At 35.2% G+C, this 13,782-nt stretch overlaps 1 protein-coding gene across 1 annotated transcript in view; it reads right to left on the bottom strand.

The window, feature by feature from the left end:
• Positions 1 to 13,782, bottom strand: part of LOC146002226 (uncharacterized) — a 96,215-nt gene that overhangs the window by 9,105 nt on the left and 73,328 nt on the right. The window contains exons 2-7 of the mRNA XM_083139943.1: positions 11,429 to 11,567; positions 8,746 to 9,075; positions 6,548 to 6,574; positions 5,739 to 5,792; positions 4,330 to 4,428; positions 3,522 to 3,554 (exon numbers count right to left, since the gene is read on the bottom strand). Of these exons, the coding sequence (XP_082996069.1) occupies positions 3,522 to 3,554; positions 4,330 to 4,428; positions 5,739 to 5,792; positions 6,548 to 6,574; positions 8,746 to 9,075; positions 11,429 to 11,567 (682 nt within the window). The remainder of the gene's footprint in view (positions 1 to 3,521; positions 3,555 to 4,329; positions 4,429 to 5,738; positions 5,793 to 6,547; positions 6,575 to 8,745; positions 9,076 to 11,428; positions 11,568 to 13,782) is intronic.

The raw sequence follows: 13,782 nt of genomic DNA, 5'->3' as shown, positions 1-13,782 counted from the left end.
TCAGTGTGCAGTCCTCTTCTATAAACTTTTTCCTCTCTTATCAGTATGCTCTTAGCAAGTTCTCACTGTCTTTTAATACATTCTTGCTATGTTAATCTTCAACGTTTCAATGATATTACTGATTGTGAGTGGTTGCATCAGCCTACTAACGAGTTATTGTGGGGTCAGTGGTAGTTATACCAGAAGTGATTGTGTGTAATTTTAACCTACAGTACCTGCTATTGTTGTGCTGCTTGTATTTGAACCTTGTGAAGTATTAGTGCCCAATTTGACGTAAAGGCGGGAACAAGTTCACATTTACCAGCAACTATGGGAAAAAAGGCTAATATAAGCCAAGAAATTAGGGCCAAGGCATGTGCATATAAGGAAATTGGATGGTCAAACCAACAAATAGCAAAAAACAATTAAACATTTCCGAATGCAGTGTCCGTAGAGCAGTTATACAAAGAGATGAAACTGGCAGTCTTGAGGATCGGCCACACTGTGGGCGTTGAAGGAAGACGTCTATCGTCGAGGACAACCACATTATCGTACTCAGTAAGCGTGACAGAAGGCGTTCGGCAGTGGACATATGCGCAGAAATAAATACAACAAGAGAGCAACCAGTGTCTGTTACAACAGTGAAAAGTCGTCTGCATGCGGCTGGATTATTTGGTCAAGTAGCAGTTCGTAAACCATTGTTGAAAGCTGTACACAAGCGTAAAAGGCATGAGTGGGCCAAAGATCATGCTGGGAAGGTATGAAAACTCGCAGCAAGAATGCCACGCATATGTAAAGCTGTCATCAAATCAAGGGGAGGACACATTGACGAACAGGCAGTGTGATGAAAATGCATTTTGATTCCTTTTCTTAACATATTCAACTTTTTGTGAATAATTGGTGTCTTCTATACAGTGTTATATGTAGGTTGGTGTGTAACATATCCATACAAGTTCAAATATATGCACTATGATGATTGGTTTCAACTAATAGCATTTTATTTTCATTTAAACAATAAATTTCATAGGTGAGTCTAAACTTTCTGCCGCTAGTGTATATATATGCATAATTATGTGTGTGTGTGTATAAATATATATATATTTATTTATTTATTTATTTATTGATATATGGACCATTAGTGAAAATTATATAGCCGTAGCGGCAATGGAGCAATTTTGTGTGTGTGAGTGTTGTGTGTGAGCCATGGTGGTTTAGATGGTAGGGCATATGATTGCCACATGGGAGACCTGGGTTCAATTTCTTGGATGGGTGACCTAAGGTTGGAATTTTTCCAGCTTTGTCCCTGCATAAAGTGGCTCAGGAGCTCACCCAGCCTCAAATCAATGGTACCTGGGGCCAACCCTATGGAGTAATTGCAGCCGGAGCACATCACCTCCAAAATGACAGAGATCGATAATGTCGGGTCCTACCTACCCCCCCCCCCCCACCCTTTCCCGTAAATGTGCCTTCATGGCATTGTGCCATATGCACATGAAACTTTGGCTTACCTCATATGTCATATGTATATGTAGTATATGTATGTATACATGGATGTATATATACAGTGTGTGTGTGTGTTCTGAATTGTAATCTTATGAAAACCTGACATTAAATGTCGTATTCAGAATTATTCAGACCAAAATTGGAGGTGTACATCAATGCCCTTTTCTCTCTCATTCACTGTCTCTCTTATGCAGGTCTGCACCCTCACCACACATGTGCCACTGTTTCCTTCACCTCACACACACACACAAACTGTACCTTGCGGCAGTCACAATTAAGAATGTTACATACATCAGTGGGATTAACTGACCATTAATAATATGACTCTAACATATGGGTGGGTTTCATGTGACATCAAAATGCACACAGTCGTAATGTTTGTGGCCAATTTTATTTGTTGTTTGCAAGGAAATATCCACCACCTAGCGTTCTTTATATCTGCATGAACTGCATGTTTGTTTTAAATCATGAATGTCTGTGTTAGTATCACCTGCTTGAATTCCGCATGCTTACAAGAACTGACTTCAATCATGGCTGCTCGAAGCAATAATTCAACAGTTTGTGACGTAGGTGAAGCACCTATAATGTGCACTACAATGTAACACTAGACACTACATACATATATATGCCATGATAATATTTTTTTTAATTGCACATTGTCAAACACTATGATTTCCTTTGTTACATATGCATTGTAATTGATATAAATGCTATTGTTCAGTAGCTACAATTCTTCTTACAGTCCTTCACAAACAGGCAGCATAAAATGCTTATGTGAAGTATATTTGATAACATTTACATCTACAAGGAGAAGTTTTGAGTTAGAGTTTTGTTTTTTAAGTCCACTTTATGCACAGACAGGTTAATTGGAATTGGACCTAAATTTGGGTCCGAACCACTATGTGCCTCCACCAGATATTGATTCAAAGACACTTTAATTTCAAGGGAATGATGTTATCACTACACTAATGGGCAAGCTGAAGGAAAAGTTTTATTGTAATAACCTTGTAAATGGGAATCACTTCCATTCAAATGAAAATTTAAGTTTAACACTTAATTACTTATTTTAGTATTGTTTTTACTAGAACTGCTAATACCATCTCATAATGTTGGCGATAGGAACTGTAGAAATTTGTTTGTTTTGGCTGATGCAGATATGACATTTCAATTCTTTGCATGTGCATCTAAGATTGATGTGCCTCTACCCACTGGCAAATCATATAATGATGTTTTCATGCTTTGATATCCCTTTATATGCCTTCAATCTAAAACTTAACAAATTCAGTTTTGTTTTTAGGTGCCTTTCCATTATAATCCAAGTTACAACCTGGCACAAAACATTATGGCATCTTTATTTTTGAAAAAGACATGCTGTACCCCTGTTCTTTAGTTATGAGTATGACAACTGGCAGCAAATATCCAGTTTTCATAACAACACCATGAGTTCATTAGTCTGCAACGAACGATGAAAAATTTGTACAGTGCTCCTACATTACAATTTATACTATAAATGTCCTAGATTTTAGCCTTATGTTTGGCATCTGAGATGAATTTGAAAAAAAAAAATCATAAATGAGTGTCATTTAATTATATTATGAAAATATGTGTTTCAGTTAAACAAAGAGAAATCACAGAGATACATCCTCCCCCACCTTCTGATGGCTTGGATGTACTCAATGGGTCTCGGTTCAACATCTGGTGGAGGTACAGTTGTTTGGATAAAGGTAAAGTGTTCCCCTGTGCATAGCACCACGCCATGAAGGCGTATAGGGGGTGTGGGGGTAACGCCTCCATGTTAAACTAGATCTACTGCAAATTAGCATATCTGAGCATAATATGAGCATAAATAAGAAACAAGAGTGTGCTCTGTTCAGCATGTGGATTCGCATTTTTAGTAAAGTTTACAGTAATTCTATTTTTCCTGTTACTTCTAGCTTTTTAAAAACTCCAGTGGCATGAAATTGCCCCTTCCTCTACATTTCCAGGGCAGCATTGATAACAAATTATTTGAACACTCGTAAACATAAAATTTCACTCACCTGACCCTCCTGTTCCTGGTCCCCCTGGATGACCTGCATCAAACAAATGCATTTAAAATATACAAATTTTGAATTCATATAAAATTAAATAAATCACTTACCAGAGTGCTTTGATAACATTTGTCTTTGAAGTTGAATGACAAGATACAATTTGAACTTTACAAAAAATATAACTATGAATACAGTTGATGCTATCTCTGTAGGTTGCTTAGAAACAATTTAATTACTAGTTGTTTGTTATCTATCTTTTTGTACCTAATTGTGCCAACTATGATTATTGTCTGATGCTATACAGTGCACACATATATTTCTTTTTACTTTGTTGATAGTGTACCAACTTTAAATTTCTATATTCATGCATGCAATAATCAAAATGTTGATGCACTAGTAATTTATTACAGAAATCTATTATGTAGGCACAATTATATATTTTGGATACCTCATAGGACAACCAAATTCTAGAGAGGTATTGTAGATTAAATATGAACCAATATCTTCAGAAATAAACATGTCTACTTTATGCAAATAATTCTCCCAGTAAAAAAAAAAAACATAAGTATAGTCCCATATTGCTATTAACTAAAATTATTTAATTACAATTTATGTTCAATGATTGTGTTTAAATTCATTGTATTTTGGTGATGAATTGCATACAACAATAAAGATTTAAAACTGATACAAAATGTATCTGCATGAGACAGATTGCAATAAATAGCTATTAACTAGTTGTCATCACAGGAATGCAGTAATGTAAATATTATAAAATAAGTTGAAGTAAACAATATATCTGTTCTATGTGGATTCTTACCTGGGCCTCCTGGTTGTCCTGGGCCTCCTGGTTGTCCTGGGCCACCTGGTGATCCTGGACTGCCTGGCGATCCGGGACTGCCTGGTGAGCCTGGACTGCCTGGTTGGTCATTAAGAAAAAATATATATTTTATTCCATGTTAAGAGCTGATTTCAAATTAATTTGTTGCATGTACAAAATAATGAAACATATTTATTTGCTTGCATTTCATTAGGGATTACATATTTTTATATTTTTATATACAGGGTGTGGTACAAGTAGATGATTTAAATTTGACATCATACCAACATCTTTGTAGGTGGCATAGTGAAACACACATCCCTGTGTAAAGCAGTTTAAAGCCTTCAGTTGTCATGCAGCATTGGTCGGAAGAGCATAGAGGGTTTGCTGTGGAAACATTCTTTAAAAACAATGACTGCTACTGTAATGCACCATGTTTTTTGATGACATTTTGATATCGGAAGGAATTGAAAGGTTCCGACACATCAGACAAAATTGAATTGGGTTACACAATTCAGGACTACTGCATCCATTTACTCAAGAGGCCACGTGGTCTCCATTCCTTCTGATGTCAGAATGTTGTTGAAATGTGCAGCATTACAGTAGTGGAGTCATTGCTTCTAATGAACGTTCCACAGCAAATGCTCGATGCTCTTCCGACCAATGCTGCATGACAACTGAAAGTTTTAAACTGCTCTACGCAGGGATATGTGTTTCATCACGCCACCTACAAAGATTTTGGTATGGTGACAAATTTAAATTATCTAATTGTTTCTGCCCCACGGTGTATAAATAATAAAGCAAGTAAACTGTTCTTATGAATATATTTCATTTTGGTAGAAACTCAGTTGCTATCTGCTACAAATTTATCCAAGTCTCTTTTGCCTACAAACATATCCAGCTTTTCATTTACTTCTTTCTTTCATGCCCTAAAATATATTTTTATTTTTTATCTTTAAATTCTTTAACCATACATTCTCAATTGGAAACAAGATTATTGGTTCGCAAAATACAAAACATAACACAAGAAGAACTCTATTTTGCTTTATCATCATTTTCATTAACATTATTCTTGTTACTGCATGAGCTTCACCTCTTCTGTTCTTATGATACCCATGTTTCCCTACATTTTTAGAGATAACTCATTCATTGATCTTTTTATCTTGACTATTCCTACTATAGATAAATCGGTAGATGTAAAATGAGAATGAGAATTAACCGCCACCCCTTCCACAAAAGAATATGTAAAAACTAAGAACCACTCAAACTAAAAGATAGATTATTGTCTTTTGAATCTGTACAAACAGCTCCAAAAGATGACCTACAATAGGAAATATATAATCGTAATGCAAAATAACATAAAGTAAAATATGTACAGTGTTTAGAATTCCACTACCAGTAGTACTTACCTGGTGATCCTGGCTGTCCTGGGGAACCTGGTTGTCCTGGACCCCCTGGGTGGCCTATTCAAAGAAAGTTTGGTTGCTTTATTTATTTTGTACTTCAGAATTTTCATATATTTATGAATATATAAGTGATTTATCTTTTATTTGAAAGTTGCTGTTTTGACTTCTGTAAATAAAATACAGTTGGAACCCCAAATTTATGTTATCACTCATTATACATTTAACTTTCCTAGTCCCAGTGCAATAATCTAATGCATGTTAAATTTTAGCCACAGTCCTCTGAAGAATGAATAGTCGAAATTCCACTGTATTCCTCAAGGGAAGCGTTCATAGATCATTGTGGACAATATCTAGTTTTGGTGTAGTGACTGCAATATGCCACCATAAAATTCATTTGTTCATTTTACACAATCGAGGAAAAATGTCAACGGTGAGACATAAATGTGTGCAAGGTGAAGAGAATGACTGAATTAGTTTTGCTTAATAATTTGCTTTCAATTGGTTTCATTACTCTTCCAACTCGATGGTACTGTACATGCCAAAGATTTTAAAATTAAATGTATTATATTACTTAAATAATTCTCTATTTCCATAGATAACATATGGAGTAGGATATGGGGGGGGGGGATATTGACCTCTAAGGTGGAATGCGCATAATACTGAAAACTTGAATGTTGAGGTTCACTGTAGGATTTAAAAAGTATTTATTAAATCTTAGAAGCAGAATTTATGTGTAGCTTTTATTATAACACTAAAATGAAACTGATACTAAATCAATGTTCGAATATTAATACTATATTTTAGATTCCTACCTGGTCCTCCTGGTCCACCTGGGCCTCCTGAAAAAATGTAATAAACGCGTAAGTGTTTGCTAACATACTTATTTTGTAAATGACAACGACAAGAAAAAAAGGGTTTTGCAATTCTTAAAAGTTATTTTAAACATGGAAATTGTTAATTATAATGCAAGACACACTGTGCACAGACACAATACAAGATTCTGTTACAAGCTCGACACACCATCAATCAGATTAAGTAAAACACAAAATAGTTACAAGTATTTAGGAATTAAGTTATACAACATGTTACCAGAAGCTGCTCACAGTGTCTCTCTTAAAAAATTTAAAAGTGTACTTCAACCCTGGTTAAAAGAAAAGGTCTTCTACAATCTAGAAGAATTCGAAATCCATCCCAAAAATGATTTAATATTCTAGAATGTATTGTATTATTTATTTCCTGTTTTATGAATTATTGTTATGTATATTGCCACTGCCATACTTATATTATTTCATCGTCACTAATATTATAATTGTCTTATGTCTATGTACTCTTACTTTATATATGCATATACTCTCATATTAGTATCTATAACATATTGTAGTTCCATGTAATCCCTCTCTCTATATATAATTATATATTTACATATATACAATAACAAATATGTAACCAATAACTGATGACATCTATTGCATTGTACAATGTCTAACGATGAATAAATATATTGTATTGTATTGTATTGTATTGTATTGTATTGATGCATAAAGGATTGACTTATTTGTTAGTGATAATAAGAAACTAACTTTTAAAATATGTTAGAATGCATATTAAAGTCATAAATTATCTTTCAAATGACGAATAATTCATCTTGAACATAAGTAGAAGAACATAAAGAAAGTACATGTGCTTTGCTGTATAACTTTCAATCTACACATCACTTGCAAATGTACTTGTATTTTCTAATCTCGTTTAGAGAGCAATTTCTCATTAACATATTGGCAACAGCTTGGAAACAGCCTTGTGTTAAAAAACATACATTTCTAATCAATATTTAGTATTGCTGGATTCAGTGACTAATGAAAACAATGCATATATTATTCAATATATAATAGCCTGTAGACATTTTGACTCAGGAATCTGTAGATCAAGGCTGTGCATGATGGCAGAGAAGGGGAGAAAGCGATTGGGTGCAGAGAAGCAGTGCACACCGCTGCAAAGAGCTGTAGCCACTTCCCCCCTCACTTCCCATCTCACATTCATTGGACAGCCAGCCCTCTGAAGTCACTACTAGCACACAGACTTGTTTTCATTTGCTGGGGTGGAGGCACACAGTGGTTCGGATTCCACTTTAAACTGTAGGTCCAGTCCCGATTAGCCTTACTGTGCATAAAGTGGACTTAAAACACCAAATCAATCAATCAATCATTGGCTGGTTGCAGAGATTCCTAGTAAATATGTAATTAGTGTAGAGGATTATATTTGTACTCATAGTGAATATATTCAATTATTGTTTTAAGTCCACTTTATGTACATATAGCCGAACCGGGACTAGACCTACAGTTTAAAGTGGGATTCGAAACACTATGCAATGTGCCTCCACCAGGTATGGAACACGGGACTCCTTGATTACAAGGAGACGATGTTACCACTATGCCATCGGGAAGGCCCTAATATAGTGAATATATTTTGTAAAGAAGAGCCACAATAGTCTAGTCGGTAGGGGGTCTGACTAGCACATTGGAGATCCAGGTGCGATTCCTAGGGTAGGTGTCTCCACATAAAGCAGCTCTGGTGTTCACCCAGCCTCAAATCAATGGGTACCTGGGGGAGTAAAGGTGGTTGGAGCATGGTGATGATCACATCAGATCCAAAATGACTGAATGCGTGGGGCACTACTCCCACATCACCTAAAACATGCCTTCATGGCATGGTGCTGTATGCATGGGAAACTTTACCTTACCTATATTTTGTATCGAAGTAGTTGTAAGATCAATAGAATTACAATTGATGATCACACACTGTACAGTGTAATTAAACAGTGAGAAATAGATGAAAAAATATAAATATGCTGACCAAGGCAGTAATTTATTTTATTAAAAACATAAACTAACGTTTACTTTATGTTCTTAATAAAATAAATTACTGCCTTGGTCAGCATATTTATATTTTTTCATAATAATGGAAACAAGGCTTAATGGTGTTATAATGAGAAATAGAGAAAGATTGAACTTACCTGGACCTCCTGCTCCATCCGGTCCTATAGGAGCACGCTTGCATGCATCCGGAAACTGTAAATCTTCCCACTGAACAATTTCCCCATGGTGCTCGTGGTGATTCTCACTGCCTTCTTCTGGTTCCTCTGGCATTGGGTGGTAGAAAATCTCCACTGGTTCACCAGGAGTAACAGGACGGTATCCCCAACCATCAGAAACGTAATGAGTGGCACGGACCGTTCCATCTTGATCGATGTAGCCATAGCAACCGTATACTACACCATCTGAGCCTTTGTTTTCATAATGAAATTGGCCACCTGGTCCAGCAGTATAGCCAAATTCATATTCACCTGCTGACAGAAATATGAGCTTCAGTTCAGACAAATGTTTTCATTTTCCAGATTATATTATTAAATTTATGAAAGTTTAATTGAAAAGTTTAAAAATACATTAAAAATATCACTTGTATGAAATATACCAATGCGATCCATTGAAGTGTAGACCGCCGTGTTGGTGTTTGCACTATGGTCAAGCGAGGTACTCGCGACCGTTTGTCGGCATCGTAGAGCGTCGATGAAGCAAGCGCACACAGTTTATTTTACAAAGTGATTTACTTACCACATTTTTAAAAGGATGTGTTGAAACCAGGGTGGATAAGAATCATGATTTTTATTCAAAAAATATTTTTTGTTGATTTTTAAATTTAAATCGGATTTTTTAATTTAAATCGATTTTTTAATTATTTTTATAAAAAAATATGCTTAATACTGCTTGTATGTTTTTTTATAGAAAAACTGTTTCTAGTAAACGTCCTTATAAAATACTCAACAGTTTGATTAAAGCAAATAAAAAATGTACCTAAATATACATTTTTCTGTACCTACTATGGAAATATTGTTGACTATGTTAATGTCTAATAATTTCAGTAATTTTTCTTTCAGTGAAAATAAAATATTCTGGATGTACTCTATAATTATAACTTAAAATAGTACCTTGAATATTTTTATAGTCTTTGTACCAGAATTTTGGAGTTTTTTTAGTGATAGTTTCAAAAATATCGGCTACTATGTATATTTACAGTTTAATGACAATGACATTATTTATAGTTTAACATGATTATATTTTGGAGATTTTTCCAAACAAAATGTTGGCTACTTTTGTCTATAAAAAATATTGAATTTTAAATCAAGAGAAATGTAAGTGTGTTTACATTTTCTTTCGTATGAGCTTCACACCACATTTTATTTCCTTTATTTTCCTATCTTACACCATTAAATGATTACGAGATTAATGTGCTTTCACCAAAAGTGATTCTGATATCTGCAAAATCATCCTTATGTACGTATGTAATTATTCTATAAATTATGTATTTAAAGTGGTTTAAATCAGCGATTTTATTTTCAAACGATATAAATCTTGATTCAAATGAACCGGATTTCAATCAATACACCTTGGTTCAAACTAGTCGCAAAAAATGCGCACACATTTTTGATACATCTTTATTAAGACACCCACTAACGTAAGCTGGCGAGGGGTGGGGGCCCTAGAAACTGTATTTTCCAGAGGTCCTTAAAGCAGACAGGAGACTGTGAAGTGATATGGTGCTTGTTACGTATTGTGTTTTTCTGTTTTTCTACTGTACTCAATCGCAAAGTGTGTTATGGCTCAGCAAATGTTTTCTAGTGCACAGCATGTAGTTATTTATGATTCATATATGTAAACTCAATTGGCACATGAAGTTCGAAGGCGATTTGAAATCCCGGGTGTCAAATTCCATATCGTCAAACAATCCACTCTCTGTACACTCAATTACAGGATTGATTGATGGATTGAGTTGGTGTTTTAAGTCCATTTTATGCACAGTAAGGCTAATCGGGACTGGACCTACAGCTTAAAGTGGGATCCGAACCACTATGTGCCTCCACCGGGTATCGAACCCGTGACCCCTTGATTACAAGGAGACGACGCTACCACTCAATTACAGGAGACGGAAAGTGTTTAACTTACGAAACCAACCCCCCTTCGATTTTTATCTCTGGGGTAGATTAGAAAATGCTCGAAAGGAAATTACCAACATTAATCAACGGGAACTGCATCGAGTTATGGGTAACTTCAAGACGTGTCAAAAATGTGCGAACAACAATTTTTTCCAGTTTCAGCACGTTCTTTCATAAATTGGCAAGTAAATGAACCATTTTTTAAACTAGTTACAGAAACTTGGGCGTTTGATTAACGGACAGTCTACACTGCCAAAATACGGCCGAGAGTGCCTCGCTTGCCGATATCGCAAACACCGACGCGACGGTCTACACATCAATGGATCGCTCTGTATTAGAGATATTGTAATTGGTTAAAAATTCATTCTAAGAATATTTGTGATATTTGATTTGTTGCACATAAAATGAACTTGTAATGAGGATGTAATATTCATATTTGCATTTTTATAATTTTCTATGCCATGTCACTATTTTTCATATGCACTAGAGCAGAACAATGTAATATAAAATTGAATATAATTTAGAATATGAATTGGCATTCAAACTAACTTGAAGCTAAAAATACTAGAATTGTAATGTGAGTTTAGAAATTGAATGGTTTGACACAAAATTATTCTAACATAATAATAATCATCCTAGAATTACAAATATATAAGAATTGATCCAGTTTAATTACTATCCTTACGTTAATTATTGCATTACTCACTAGTGTTATAGTTTTGTTCCAAATATTGTGTCTTGTCTGGCTCTTCAATATTTACTATCACCTCCTTGTCATTTTCTATTTGTCTTCTTCTTTTCAGGCTTTTGGAGTCAACGGAACATATGCATACACATATAAAAACCTGTTAATAAAAGAAATATTATAATACTTTTTATAATTAATACATAAAAAAATCAAATAACAAAACTGGAACAGAGAGTAGATTTTTAGTTTTCGTTGTTGTTTGTGGCGTTTAGGATAGCTATACTTTAGCATTGCTGTACTCTGATCATTAATGGAAATCGAAATTATAAACAACGTGATAAAGTGTATTATAAAACCACATTAAAAGAACTACAGGGTGATTCAGAATTCCTATTGCACACTTGTAGCGGTTGTAGAGGGAACTTAGTAGATCAAGTTTTGATAAGGAACCCATGTCCGGAAACATACAGTTTTGGTACTACAAAGATGACAAGATCATATAATTTCACATCTCCCGCTTCACGGTAGGCAACCCACATTGACGGAGGGCGACGTCTTAAGTCACCTGCTGTCATGTGTTCTGCTTCCAACGTCCTCTGTTTACAATCTGTTTACACAGCACATGTGGTTCCAACATGATGGCGCACCAGCACACTTTTCCCATGACGTCCGACAACATCTCAATCAAACATACGGGGACAGGTGGATAGGTCGCAGTGGACCAACTACTTGGCCACCACGATCGCCGAATCTAACTCCTCTTGACTTTTTCGTATGGGGCCACATGAAGAGTCTTGTTTATTACACTCGTGTGATGTCGGAGGAAGACCTGGTTGCACGAGTTCTGGCTGCAGCAGACACGATTCAGCACACACCAGGTATTTTTGAGCGTGTGTATGCAAACATCCTTCGGAGGTACATTGTTTGCAACGAACTTCAGGATCGCCATATCGAGCAGCTCTTGTACTGACTCAGGTAAAGCGGGAGATGTGAAATTATGTGATCTTGTTATCGGTGCAGTACCAAAACTGTACGTTTCCGGACATGGGCTTCTTATCAAAACTTGATCTACTAAGTCCCCCTCTACAACCCCTAGAAGTGTGTAATAGGAATTCTGACTCACCCTGTATATAATCCTGTCTTCTTTCTCAGGAAAGTTTACATATAGTTCAGTTAACAAACCAGTATGGTTCTTTGGGGATTCAAATGGTAACCCTCAAGTGTGGGGAACTTTATTGTAGAACTCTATTAACATAACACACAATGCTTGGTTTTTCAAAGATATTATGGAGACAGTGCGGGAATTCGGCAGAAATTATATAAATAAAATAAAGATGGCGTAACTGACAATGGAAACATTAATTTGATACTCCTATAACTTTCAAGTACTTTCATGCACAGAAAATACACGTTTTTATGTCTTTTCTAAAGGTTGTTAAATGTATCATGGGAAAGGAAGTCACGGATTCACGAAGGTTCAAGTAATCACGACAACACTATTTACAACAAGGAAGAATCGTAGTATTATTATTATACAACCGCGGTCAAAGTTTCAGGAATTGACTGGTGGAATTTATCCAAAAAGAGATCGTGTCAATGCAGTCATTTTATTTCTTTAAGTATAATTGCAAACTCTCCAAAGAAAGATTACGTTATATCACTTTAGAAGGTTGTTTCATCAAATGCTAATACGAAACAAATGGGTCGTAACGTTCCCACATGTCACAGTAAATGTCCCCCGCAATGATTTGTACTGCAAATATAAAATGTCCAATCACCTTCGGGTCATCACGAATGCCTTCACGAACATTATGGCAATTAATATAACCACACACAAAAAATCACATAGTCTTATGACTAGGGCTTGGAAATTGAGGATCTATAAATTGCCAAAAAAAGACCTAAAGAAAGACCTAAAAATATATAAAAAGGACCTAAAAACGGAAAAAAGGACGCATAAATGTGATCCAAATTAATTAATAACTTCAGTTTAAATTACATATTTAATGAACAAAAAAATACAAAATTCTGGTGGTATGGAACACACAGTGCGAAAAAAAACTATATGAATGAAATGCATCTTCTTTCAGTCCAAAAATGTTTTTCTCTCGTTTCAGGGATGGTTCAAAGGTATTTCTTTCTTTCTTTTTTTATTTCTTTAAGAGGTGATGAACTGATGATGATTCGAATTGAGAATGGGCAGTAAAAACGTAGTCGAAAGAAGGTGAAGTTGCAAGAAAATAAAAAAACCGTTAAGACCTAAAAGAAGCTAAAAAAGGACCAATAAGCCAAAAAACGCCGAAAAATGCAAAAAGGACAAATAAAACCCATCTTTTTCTGGCCTACAATGACCCAAAATTAACATATATTAT

The sequence above is a fragment of the Lepisma saccharinum genome, chromosome 18 (assembly GCF_977018435.1).
Source record: "Lepisma saccharinum chromosome 18, izLepSacc3.1, whole genome shotgun sequence".
Classification (NCBI taxonomy): Eukaryota; Metazoa; Arthropoda; class Insecta; order Zygentoma; family Lepismatidae; genus Lepisma; species Lepisma saccharinum.
Note: the sequence above shows the minus strand (reverse complement) of the source record. Positions and strands in the feature narration are given on the sequence as shown.